General features: G+C 47.4%; 1 protein-coding gene across 2 annotated transcripts in view; it reads left to right on the forward strand.

Annotated features, from left to right (window-relative positions):
* WWC3 (WWC family member 3) overlaps window positions 1–12,797 on the forward strand; it is a 116,014-nt gene that overhangs the window by 53,413 nt on the left and 49,804 nt on the right. For both annotated transcript variants that reach the window (XM_034648887.1, XM_034648888.1), the window contains exons 4-5: window positions 1,756–1,832; window positions 2,952–3,031. In XM_034648887.1, the coding sequence (XP_034504778.1) occupies window positions 1,756–1,832; window positions 2,952–3,031 (157 nt within the window). The remainder of the gene's footprint in view (window positions 1–1,755; window positions 1,833–2,951; window positions 3,032–12,797) is intronic.

The following is a 12,797-nucleotide window of genomic DNA, read 5'->3' on the forward strand; positions in this document are numbered from 1 at the left end:
AGCGAGCCCTAGGCTCATGGGCTTCATATCCGGGTCCCTTCGGCTCAGGTCTGGGAAACTTTTAAGTCCCAGGAGTTTAATGTGAAGATTTTACAGAAATGATTTCTGACTCTTACGGGCTTTGTGTGAGGTGTGGCTTTCAGTACTGATCTTAAATGAAGCCAAAGAGTCTGTCAAGATGGAAGCTGTAGGGTTTGAAAGTAGATATTCTTCGTCTAAGAAAGAATTATATTTTAAAAATAATTTACTCCATGTCTTCGAGAGATTACAATTCTAAATATAAGAACATTTGAGATAAAGTTGGCAAATGCTTAGCTCCTCCCAATACTTATTTCTAGTAGATTCTAATGGTTTGAAATTCTGACTGATAGGGACTTCAATAGTAAATATTTTATAGAACTGTTTTTTAAAGAGCTATCCGAACTGCTCAGGCTCACTTTGGATGTAGTTCTAATTGAGGCTATTTAACAATCTTGCGTATAAGCTGCTTGATGACTTTGAGCTGTCCTCTCTGTTACAAAGTCAGGAAATGATTTAGAACTCGTTTCTAGCCGTTGGCACCTAGTTATCTGAGTGACAGTCACCCTTCAGTACCCAGATTAAAGGAGTCAAGGAACGATGCTGGCGCTGCAGATGGGTCTTCTGAGCAGGTGAAGTTAATGTCCGTGACCCAGAGGCAGATCATAGCAGCGTGGGGTGGCCGCAGGTGAAGACAGGGGAGCGCCCCACCAGCTAGGGCCGGACTAGACCAGGTCCCTGCAGCACACAGGCTGACAGTTCTGGAGCCTCAGAGAAAGGAGACGGAAGCATCAAGAAAAAGCAATGCGGAGAGGTGAACAGGGCAATAGCAATGACAAGCAGCCGCCAAGTGCTTGAGCTGCTGAAACGCCGGCAGAGGCTCTCAGCGGTCTGCGCCGACAGCAGTTGGCTAACTGCTCAGCACGCAGCTCACCAGCCCTTCGTGTCCGTTCGCTGCACGTACTGACTGTTCACACTCACGAAGCTGGGGCTGGTCGAAGATTTGAACCCTGCGCGCGGTGCTGGGGAGGAAAGCACTTAGCTATGTGGCGTGTTGGAGCTAAACACGCAGCAAAACAAGCCGCTGGCAGAAAAGTGGGGGTGCTGCCCCGAAAACACACACTCGGAAGAAAGCTCTTTCTCAAGCCTGCCGGAGATTGGCACATTACTAGAAAGTCGTCTTTTTCATTTTTCTAAGTCTTTAGTAGTTTCTTTCTTTCTTAGGTCAAAAATGGTTCATCTGGAGAATATAGATATGAAGAAAATAGAAATGAAATCTTCTGTGATGAAACCACTGAGAATAACCACCGTTAACTCTTGGGTTCTCTCCTTCTAGTGGCACCCGTGTGTGTACGCATTTGCAAAGAAAGTCAAAATGGATTCATACTGTATGTACGACTTCCGTAGTAAGAGCAGTTTTCCATATGCCATAATCACACCCCCCACCCCCGCCAAGTGTATCTGTGGCTTTTAACGCTAGTATTTTGCAGTCGGAGTGAACACAGAGTTTTGGTTTACCGACAGCCATGTATTTTCCCACGTGGAATCACGTAGAAAGGCCTCATGTAGAAATCAGACATCAAGATTTGAGGATGTGAAATGTTAATTCCTTATGAGCCGGGGCCAACTTGTAAATTGCAGACTTAGAATTAATTATTGATTCAGAAGTTTCTGTCTATGTGTATTTACTTATTTTAAAGGATCCATTATAAAATAAAATATTTTCCTTCTGTTTAGCCTTCTCTGGATATTCAGCAAATACAAAGTACGACCCATACCAAATTAAAGCAGAAATAGCAAGCCGTCGGGATAGGGTGAGTAAAATGAGTGCTTTCACAAGTAGAAGCCCCATATGTATTTTTATGTAATATTACTTATCGTGGTTCATTTAATGGTGGCCAGTGTGTCTAACACTCATATTTTGGTTAGATTTTCAATTTCGTGGATTATTATTACATTTGGTTTTACTCTTCACCTTTTTCTAATGGGGGGGGGAGTTTCTCATTAAAACACAGCCCATCTAACAAAAAAATGGCCTGTATCCTTCTGTGAGCTAGACTCTTCCCACCCAATTTGGAAAGATTTGGTGACATTAGGCCCTGATCTCAAAGGACTGCTTCCCTCTATTAGTGGGTTGCCAGCCTTGACCCTCGGCAGCTTTAGCATCTGCTGGTCTTCCCTGGTTGCTGTATTCCCAGGGAAGTCCTTCCTGCAGTGGCATTTCACCAGAAGGTTCTGATGCTCCTTCCCACTGACACTGGAATTCTTTATGTGCCACCCTGTTTCACCCCTCAGCCCCCGTCTTGGTTGTATGAGAAGGGGGATGGTTTTGTTGCATTTGCAGCAAAGCATGGGAGACAGCTTGGAAACGAAGCCTCCTCTTCCAGTGTCTCCTTCCTGAAAAAGATGTCTGTTTTAGTGCAGTGGTTCTCAAAGTCAAGCGCACCTGAGAAAAGACCTGGAGTTGATGAAACACGTGAGCTGCCAGGCCCAGCCCCTGAGTCTTACACAGGCCTGAAGTGGGGGCAGAATGTGCTGAAGTAAGCACTCCAGGGGATTGACTTAGCCTAGTGGGACAGCATGCTTTTAGCAATAGCGTTTCACGTGTTGGATCTAAGTAGTAAGTAGAGGGAAGATGACAAAAGTATTACGGAGTTTGCCGATTGTAATGTGTAAATCACTGCCTTGAAAAAGAAAACAGTTGCAGGTTCCACAGAGGCAGGAACCTGTCAGTGATCTGGGATTTTTGTGTCTAAGTGAGGCACTTCTTCCAGGATGGCTGCTGTGTGTGCCCGTGGTTGGAAATTCATGGACAGGATAGATGATCCAGTGGGTTGTAAGCTAATCAGGAACTTAGATGACAATGCTAACAACTGTGGAAATCATTTTCACCGCAGCTTTTTTTTGGAAAAAAAAATGTAATTTGTCTTTAGCTTTCCAGATTAAAACGAGAGCTGACCCAGATGAAGCAAGAGCTGCAGTACAAGGAGAAGGGGGTGGAGACCCTGCAAGAGTGAGTTGCCTGTGATTCTGGAAGGGGCGCTTTTCCTGTGATTTCCTCTTGTGCTCACCTGTGTGGTGCCTGGGCCTGTGTCCTCGAGCTGCATGGCTGTTCCTTCTTATGCTTTTATTTATGCTCATTTTTCCCCCAATCCTAAGCCTCAGAATCTTTCTTTTCCTTCAAGATACTTGGTTCCTTTAAGTGGAAATACGTGGGAAACAAGACCTTTATTTTCTATTTATGCACGTTCTCTGTAGCTGCACTGTCCAAGACACACATGGCTGTTTAAATTTGAATTCCAGTCTTGTTTGTTTTAGTCTCAAAATTTGTTATTCTAAAATTCAAATTTACATTAATTAAATGAAATAAAATTAAAAATGTAGAACCCCAGTCACATAGCCAAGTCTGAAATGCTCCGCAGTCGCTTGTGGCCATTGTAGATTTTCTCTACCTTGGCGCGATTGACATTTTGGCCCAGATGACTCTTGGTGCTTCATAGGATGTTTAGCTTTGACGCCCCCCGCCCCCGGATGCCAGTAGTACTCTCTTACCCAGTTGTGACAGCCAAAACTGTCTCTAGACATTGTCAAATGTTCCCTGGAGTGCACACGAGCCCCCAGTTGAGAACCACTGGGCTAGTGGCCCCTGCCTTGAGTAACACAGATACTCGAACATTTCCATCGCCACAGAACATCCTATTGGACAGTCTGGTCTATAGGTCTTCCTCCTATTGGCATCTTTACAGTCAGAACTTTATCCCTGCTAGAAGTTTGGGGTTGAATTTCTTTTTTGTGAGCTATATTAAGTCAGCAAATTCAGTGAACAAAAGTTATTTTATAAATGGTGTTACTGTTCTTCCGAAAGAATTGATTTTCTTGAGAAAGGGTTTCGTGTGCTTGTGGGTCGGTTGAGAGCCCGTTCTTTCTCAATCCAGAGCCTGGCTTCGCTTGCCGGACTTGAGCGCGTGCTTCATGAGCCCTTCTATGCCTACTTTTCTCCTCAGTCAGTGGGGATGGCTTTAGCTCGGGCTGCTGTGACAAAATACCAGAGCCTGGGGGCCTTAAACAGCAGACATTTACTTCTTACAGTCCTGGAGGCTAGAAGTCCAAAATCAAGGCACTGGCAAATTTCCTGTCTGGCGAGGGCCTGCTTCCTGCCTTCTTGCCCTGTCTTTACGTGCTGCTGCTGGTGATGGTGAGCTCTGGTCTCCGCTGTCTCTTCCTTTTAAAGACACTCGCCCTGTCATGGGGGACCCCACTTTCATGACCTCATCTAACTCGAATTGCCCCCCTAAAAGGCCCCCTCTCCATATACCACCACATTGTGAATTGTGGGGCGACAGACAGGCACATTCAGTCCAGAGCAGCGATCATGGGCCTGAATTGTCCGGAGGGCAGCAGCAGAGCCCGCTCTAGTCAGCCTTCGGCAAGTGGCAGGGGTCCGTGTGGTTACTCATCTTGGGAAGGGTGGGCAGCATGCCACTCTGTTGAATCATGTGTGCGGATGCAACGACAGTGTGTCACATGTGACAAAAATATTGCTCTTTATGGGGAAGTGATACAAGAATGTCAGTGTTTGACAAGCATAATTATCTCAGCCTCATATAAAGGGTAATTACCGGGCATGTCAAACCCTGTTGTTTAATACTAGGTTGAGATTCACTTTCTTAATCATCCAGGATTGTTTTGGTTGATTTGTTTGCCCATTTTTATTTTAGGACTTATTTATTAGGGACTTATTATAGGCACCAAGAGAGTCACAATAGAAAGGGGAACTGGGTCCTGCCTACGGGGACTTGGACTTGGCTGCCCTGAGAGCTAACCATGCCCTCTGCAGATCCCACCGCACGGGGGATTTTGGTCATCCCGTCCACATGCTTAGTGTGACCTGGAGTCTTTCAGCCGTGCTGTCAGCTTTTTGCTTCTCTACCATTATCCAGCGGTGTGCGTGCACACGCATGTGCCTGCACACTTGCTCCTGTGATTTCAGTCCACGATGGGGGCTCCTTTTTTTAGTCCTAGTCAGTACAGCTTTTTAAGAAAGTTTTGCTTAGGCAAAGCAATCTTTTTTAATATCGGCTGCTGGTTTTGTTGCTCATCTTGTCCGTCTGCTGCGGTGCTTCCCAGCTTAGCAATACGCGGCCTATAATTTTACCCCCACGGCCGGCCGGCCTCCAGATGCTCGATGCCTGCTAGGCTGCGTCTGCGTGTGCTGTGGCCACACTTTCCCCGTGTCACTTCTGCTAAAGGGCCAGACACGAAGTAAGCAGAAGCAAATCATTTATTTTTTTTTATTTTTATTTATTTATTTTTAAGATTTTATTTATTTATTTGACAGAGATAGAGACAGCCAGCGAGAGAGGGAACACAAGCAGGGGGAGCGGGAGAGGAAGAAGCAGGCTCATAGCGGAGGAGCCTGATGTGGGGCTTGATCCCAGAACTCCGGGATCACGCCCTGAGCCAAAGGCAGACGCCCAACCAGTCTGCCACACAGGCGCCCCAGAAGCAAATCATTTAATTTGGGAGGTCTTCTAAAGTTACTAGGGCTGTCTGCTTGAATCGGACATTGATTTCATCCTTTCCTTTGGCCACACAGTAGCTTTCTCTCATTACCAGGGAGAGCTGACACTTTGCAGGGTCTCTAGATAATACGATGGAACTGCATGCTGGGCATCGTGCAGGCTGCATGTTGCAGTTACGTCCCTTCTCCCTTGTAGAAGCTCTAGGGAAGGTGATGGAGGTTCGGGGTGGTTCAGGAACACTCTGAGGCCACACAGGACCCCCGAACCTCAGAGGGGAGCCCGGCCTGGCACTTTTCCTCACCGGCTCTGGCTTTGGTAGCAAGATTGCCGGGCCCAGGGCCCGTCCCTCTGGCCTCTGCCACTCTGGCCCTGGCCGTTTCCTTCTATGAACACAGAGGTTCTGCTGCCCTGGCAACTGAAGGCTGAGCGCTAGAAAAGCAAAGGTGCAGCGGCTCAGGGGCCTGAGGAAACCCCTTTACCTCAGCGGCTCCAGGAAGTTAGTTTATCGCTCGTAGTGGAACTGATTTCAAGAAGAGGCAGAGGCGGCCTCAGTTTCCCAGGTTTATGTGATGGGAGGCAGCCAGTGCAGGGAGAGCTGTGACCTGACACCTGCGGGGGTAAATGTGTCCCTACCCAGGGGAACCATCCTCCCTCCCTGCCAGAGCCTGTGGAGATGCCCACCCTCCCCAGGAGAGGCCGAGGAATGGTGTGGGAGAAGGTTCTGGCCCAGCCTTGGTCCTGGGGGACTCACTGCAGCTTTCCAGTTAGAGCTGCCTCAAGAGGCAGTGTTTAATTGGCTATTTGACTGTACATGCTCTCTCTGTCCTCCCAGGAAGGAGACAAAACACAGGCACGCATGCCGTGCTTAAAATTCTTTGCAAGTGAAAAATAATCTCGTAGCCTTCCCCTGAATTATACAGGCTACGCAGGAGATGAAAACAGCCCCCTTATTTCTCTGGTATTGAAGACTGGCTCTTATGCTTCCATCGAATCATGCAGATTGGTATTATTTTTGAGAAATTTTGAAAACCTTCCATGAGCGTCAATAATGTGATTACCCTAACCCCTACTGTAAAATCCTGACTCTAAGCACAGATAATACATGAGCCGTTGGACGGAAAAGGGCTTCTTGGATGTTATTACCAATGTTGATTTAAGGCAGAGACCCTAGATTTTCCTCCAGAAAATTTTCTGCTGTTCTTGCTTCCCAGAATATCCAGGATATTCTTTTCCAGAGCACCTTGCCAGGAGTTTAGCTGCTTATAACATTTTAAACTCTTACTTGTTTATCTTGGTGAACTTTCCTGGCTAGCAAGGAAATCCATCATTACGCTTGGGTCCAAGTGAAGAAAAAAGAACCTTTTGTATTTTTTGGGGGGGATCTATGTATGTTGTTAATTTTTGTAAATGGGAGCTGGCCATGAACACAGTCTCTAGGTTAATGATGGAATAGGTACGTGTGTGTGTGTGTGTAATGTATATAAACTTTTAATGATGGAAAATGTCAAACATACACAAAAGTCGAAAGAACGGTAGCATGGAGCCCTCTTGGACCCTTCACCCCCACCTCACCAGCTAGCCACACGGGGACCAGTCTTGTTTTGTCTGTCAGCTTGTCACCTCCCCCAAACCCTTACTGCCTTATTGAGGCAAATCCTGGAGTCGTATTGAATCCACAAATAGCTCTTCTAAAGATAGGGATCCCTTTTGAAAACATAACTGTAATGCCTGTACCCCACTGAATAGTCATCCCTTAACGTCATCCCTCCTCCAGCAAGTTTTCCCATTTCTCTGGAGCTTTTGGGTCCATTCAGATGAGGCCCGCACAGTACGTTTGGTGGGTGTGTCTCTGAATATCTGCTCCCCCATCCTTTTTTTTTTTCCCTTTTTCCTTTCTGACAGTTTACTTGTTGAAGAAAGCAATTTGCTTGTCCTGTAGAATTTCCCTGATACTGGGTTCTGCCGCTCCACTGCTACTTATGCAAACTAGTGCAGTGAGTTCGAGAGGCTTGATCTGATTTGAGTTCAAGTTCTTTTTCTATTCTTTTTTGGGGGCAAAGTCTGTTTTGTAGCTGGTGGTGGTGTCTCTTGGGTCGGGAACTGCAGACTGTCCAGTTGTCTCTTGTGACGTGGAGAGTACCAGTGCGTTCTGGTATGGTCAGCCTCATCCATCCATTCGCAACGTTTCCCATCAGCTTTACAGCTGATGCTGTGCACGTGCACATGTGAAAGAGCTCAGAATAAGTTCCCGTAGGTGGGTTTGCTGGGTCAAAGGGTAAATGCATCGGTTGTATTTGGGAGAGGTTGCCAAATCCCCCTCCTACAGGTTCTGCCCTGTTGCCTTCCTGCCACTAGCAGATGAGTTTCTGTTCCCACGGCTGTGCCAACAGAATGTGTTGTCACGCTTTTGCATTTTTGCCAGTCTCATAGGTGAGAGATAGTATCTCAGAGTAGTTGTAATTTGCATTTCTCTTGAGGCACTTCGTAAAAGTCTTCGGAAAATAGGAGCGGCATTTATGAGTATGAAAGTCTTTAGAAAAATCCATCTTTTCCAGTGAAAATGCTGCTGGGCTTCGCTGCCCTCCAGTTTCTGAAGGTTGTTTGGAAAAGCGATCTTAGTGTAACTCGTTAGCAACATCCAGGGGCAAAGGTGGAGGGCTCAGAGCAGGATGTGTGCAGTTTCCCAAATGTGCAGGAATGTGCTGAGTGTGCCGTAGGTGTGGGAGATTTCCCTCTCTAGTTACTCTAGATCTCCCGGAGATATGGAATGTACCTCATGTTAGATTCTGAGTTGTCCTGCAGCCAGAACGCTCATTTAACATTGCCTCACCCCGAGTTTCCCATGCTTACGTGCCACTCACTGAAGCCTCTTTCCACCAGGACACCTGTAAGGTCCCCGTGTGCTAGCGTGATGGCTCAAGACGCTCTGGGAGGGGGGGCACCGTCCTGCCCACCTTCTTAGCATCTGTTGTCATGGTGCGCCAGTGGCACACCTAGCACCTGTTCCCTACTCACACCTTCTGCCACGATCACTGTTACGGCTCAACATTCTCATGCCGTAGTCATGGGGACCCTTTCAGTGTCTTCTGTGCTTGCAGCTTCCTGGGGCTTTCTCTCCCACTTAGAATACAGTCCCCAATCCAGAATGAGTTGACCCCTGTCCTGACCTCGTTTCCCCCCGTTTCACCCCTGCTCACCTGCATTCACCACCTGGCCACCCTGTGGCTCTCCCCACTGGAACTTGTAGCTCCCTGTGCCTGGAACACCCTTTCTCCCATATTCCACACACCTGTTCTCTCCCTTCTGTAGTTCTCTGCACAAATGGTGTCTCACCAAGGTCCTCGCTTGAGCACTAGCTCTAAAAAGGCCCCCTTTCCGTCACACTCTGTCCTGGAAACTGGATTCTTTTTCCTTAAAACACCGATTGCTGCCCACCCTAGTGATTTATTTTTTGTGGTCTGTCTCCTTGATTAGTGTGCTGCATGAGAAGAAGGACTTTGCTTTGTTCCCTGTGTCATCCTCAGGACGCAGACAGTTGCAGGCAGAGGCCAGGGCCGAGTGGCACGCGTGGACGCTGCCCCAGGCGCTGTGGTGAGCGGCTGATGTTGCGGCGCCTGCCTGCTGGGAGCCGTTGTGTGGTCCGTGTCACTGTTGGACACCGGCACCCTCTAGGGGAGGGCCTGGGCTGCCCCGTGCCACAGTGGGGGGCTCTGTAAATCGGCCCGTTGTCTTCTCTTCCACATACTGTGCTCCATTGTGTTTTAAGAAACCCTGTTCCTTGTTACTGCTATTCAGGTCCTGGAAAGGGGTGTTCGCTAGATGTTCCGATATCCAGTTTCCATGCAGCACGTTCTTCAGCACAAGGTCAGCCTTTGTGCTTTGAGCCTTATAGTTGCTTGGTGAACCTCTTCCCTATTCAGGTGGTGCGAACAAAACGAAACCCGTGTGTGTCCTTAAACAAGAGTGACGCCCCTCTCCCGAGCGTTCTCTACTAGAATGCCGCACTATTAGATATTGGGATTAGCGTTTTCTGTCCGAGGGGATTTGGTGTTTTCAGAAGAGAATGGGATGGCTCACAGTTGGAGCAGGCTTAGGCCGACAGTATCCCATGAACGTCGCACGTAAGGTGCGGCCCGTGCGGAAAGCCTGGCTCTACTCCGCTAACTGTACGGCGGGGGGTGGGGGGTGGAACCAAAGCGGGTGTTGTTTCTGGTTGTGGCCCAGGTCCGGTGCCCCATGCAGGGCCTGCTGCGCATAGAAAGCTTCCGGAAGCTGTCTGACGTGCATTCAAGGCCGCCTGCCAGAGCTGGTAGAGTTGTAACAAAACTTCTCATTCTTTTGGGTTGTAATGTGTGGTATGAACACGGAATATCTTTGGAGGCCTGACAGCCCTTTTCTTCATGCTGTGGGTTTACAAAGCCATTTGGTTTGGGGCGCCTGGGTGACTCAGTTGGTTAAGTGTCTAACTGTCGATTTTGGCTCAGGTCACCATCTCAGGGTTGTGGGTTTGAGCCCCCTGTCGTTGGGCTCCGCACTCAGTGGGGAGTCTGCTTCTCTCCCTCTGCTCCCCCCCCACATGCTCTCTCTCTCTCTCAAATAAATGATAAATCTTTTAAAAAAAAAAAAAGCAGCCATTTGGTTTTACTTTTGCCAGAATAGTTCTCTTGACGTCTTAACTTGAACAACAAATACGGAAACTTCAGGGCAGCAGGAGGTAGGGGTTGACAGACGGCTCTAAACTGCCTTCTCAGCCGCAGTACTGTCAGTTGAAGTTGCACCTTCTCTTTTCTCTAATCATTTCTTGCAAAAGCAGACCATAAACAGCACCGGTTTACTTTGGGATGACGTTTGACGGGCCGTGTGGGTGGCCTTTGGGTTTGACGCTGTGTGCGTTTGGAGGCCTTGGCTTCGAGTGCATCTCTAACCCAGAGAGGAAGAGGATGAGTGCCGGTGTGAGGGGCCTCGCTGTGAACCTCACACTGTGCCTCTTACTGGCTCTGTGGCCTCGAGCAAGTCACCTAATCTCCCTGAAGCTGCTGCAAGATGTTGAGGAGTGAAAAGTAAAGACTCTAGTGTGTGTACTGGATTTTTTTACACTGTGACTTAGTCCACGCGGGCCACTATAACCAAATACCGTGAACTGGGCAGCTTATAAACGATAGAAATTTATTTCTCAAAGTTCTGGAGGCTGTAAGTCCCAGGTCAAGGTGCCAGCATGGTCGGGTTCTGTGTCTGCTGAGAGCCAGCTTCCCAGTTCCTAAATAGCCATTTTTTCGCTGTGTCCTCACATGACAGGAAGGGCAGGCAGCTCTGTGGGGTCTCTTTTATAAGAGCAATGATCCCACTCACGGGGGCTTCTCCCTCATGACCTGATTACCTCCCAGAGGCCCCACGACCGAACACCATCACACTGGGAGTTAGGATCCCAGCATGTAACTGGGGGGTGGGGGGGCATAAACATTCAGATCATAGCACACTGCATAATAACTTACGTTTTTATTAGTACCACCTTTTGTTGAGCGGTTATCACTTTTCTTTTTATTTCAGATGTATAATCACTCTCTTGGGCTCTTAATTAAAATTAAAAAAAGAAAAGACCGTTCTTTTGGCAGTCACAGATGTTACTATTTTCTTTATGAAATGGAATATATTGGTATTTTAGAAAATACCAAATCCTCTGAATTTGACCAAAGTTCTAGAGGGAATCTGAGCAAAGGGCGAACACTCCCAAAGAAATGAATTTTGCAGATGTAAAGGAAGAGGTTTCCTACCCTTTGAAGTTTTTATTAGATGAAGAGTTATCGTAGTTGAAAATTGGAAGTGGTGTGAATTCTGTGAAACATTGCTTGCCCTTATAAAAGCATATGGGCCTGAACTTGGCCGCTGTGAGCAGGGGTGCGCCTGCGGTATCAAGGGGCACCTCTGCACTTGGCGATCCAGTGCAGACTTGAGAACTGGGAGACGTGGGTTTGAACCCAGGCTGCTCTGCCAGATCTAACAATATGCGATATTATTAACATAACATGTAATGTATACTTATATAATATAATAATAATATATAACTTTTTGGATAACAGTATTTTCTCTGAAATACTAGGACTTCAAGATCATGTTCCCTAGTAGCTTTCACACTTTTTAAACAGTGGAATCTTTTTCCCTTTCTTTTCCTGCAAATGACATCTCCTGCGTATCTCAGACATTTCCTGTCTGAGACAGAGCAAAGAGGAGTGCTTACTAAGCAGCAGTGAGGGTCCCCAAGCTGAGACAGGCTCTCCCTTGAGCCGCTCCTGCTCCCCACACCAGGACGCCCTCGGAACAGAATGGAAACAGCTGTTCTAGGCCAATCTGCTTTCTCTTCGAGGTCTCAGAGCCACTTGGGTAGAGCTCAAAGTGCAGGTCTGTGGCCTTGAAGTTGAGCTGTCATTCTCCGAGGTGCGGTGCAGTGTCTGTGGGGGGGATGAATTACGGGGCTGCTGATCCCTCTCCCTGAGGGCATTTGGGGCCTAATCGTGGAACCTGGTGCCTTGACAGGCTGCTGCCTCAATCCCTGGGTTTACTGATGGCCACACTTAGGCTCTATTGTTACTTAAAGCCCTAAGGAAATCACAACACTGAAGTATAAAGCCGGAGCTGACGTGCGTCGCGGCTCACATCACAGTTGAACGCTGGTGGTGTGTGTCTGTGCTTCCGTGGCTGTTTGATTAGCTTTCATTTCCAAGCAATTGAAAAGGTTTTGTTCTGTGTAGTGGAGTTTCATTTCTCTATGTGGGTGTGGGTGTCAGGTGATGATCTATTTGCTATGCTTTTCATTTTGGAGGAGCTGTAGACCTGGTTAGCAGAGGGGCTGGTCACTGATGGTTACAGAGAAATCCAATTTCTCCGGCCTTGGGTTGTTTTTTTTTTTTCCCTTTCCTTTTTTTTTTTAATTATATTATGTTAATCACCATACAGTACATCCCGGATTCCGATGTAAAGTTCGATGCTTCATTAGTTGCGTATAACACCCAGTGCACCATGCAATACGTGCCCTCCTTACTACCCATCACCAGTCTATCCCATTCCCCCACCCCCTCCCCTCTGAAGTCTTCAGTTTGTTTCTCATAGTCCATAGTCTCTCATGTTTCATTCCCCCTTCTGATTACCCCCCTTTTCTTTATCCCTTTCTTCCCCTACCGATCATCCTAGTTCTTATGTTCCATAGATGAGAGAAATCATATGATAATTGTCTTTCTCTGCTTGACTTATTTCACTTAGCAT

Source organism: Ailuropoda melanoleuca, chromosome X (genome assembly GCF_002007445.2).
Source record: "Ailuropoda melanoleuca isolate Jingjing chromosome X, ASM200744v2, whole genome shotgun sequence".
NCBI classification, from domain to species: domain Eukaryota; kingdom Metazoa; phylum Chordata; class Mammalia; order Carnivora; family Ursidae; genus Ailuropoda; species Ailuropoda melanoleuca.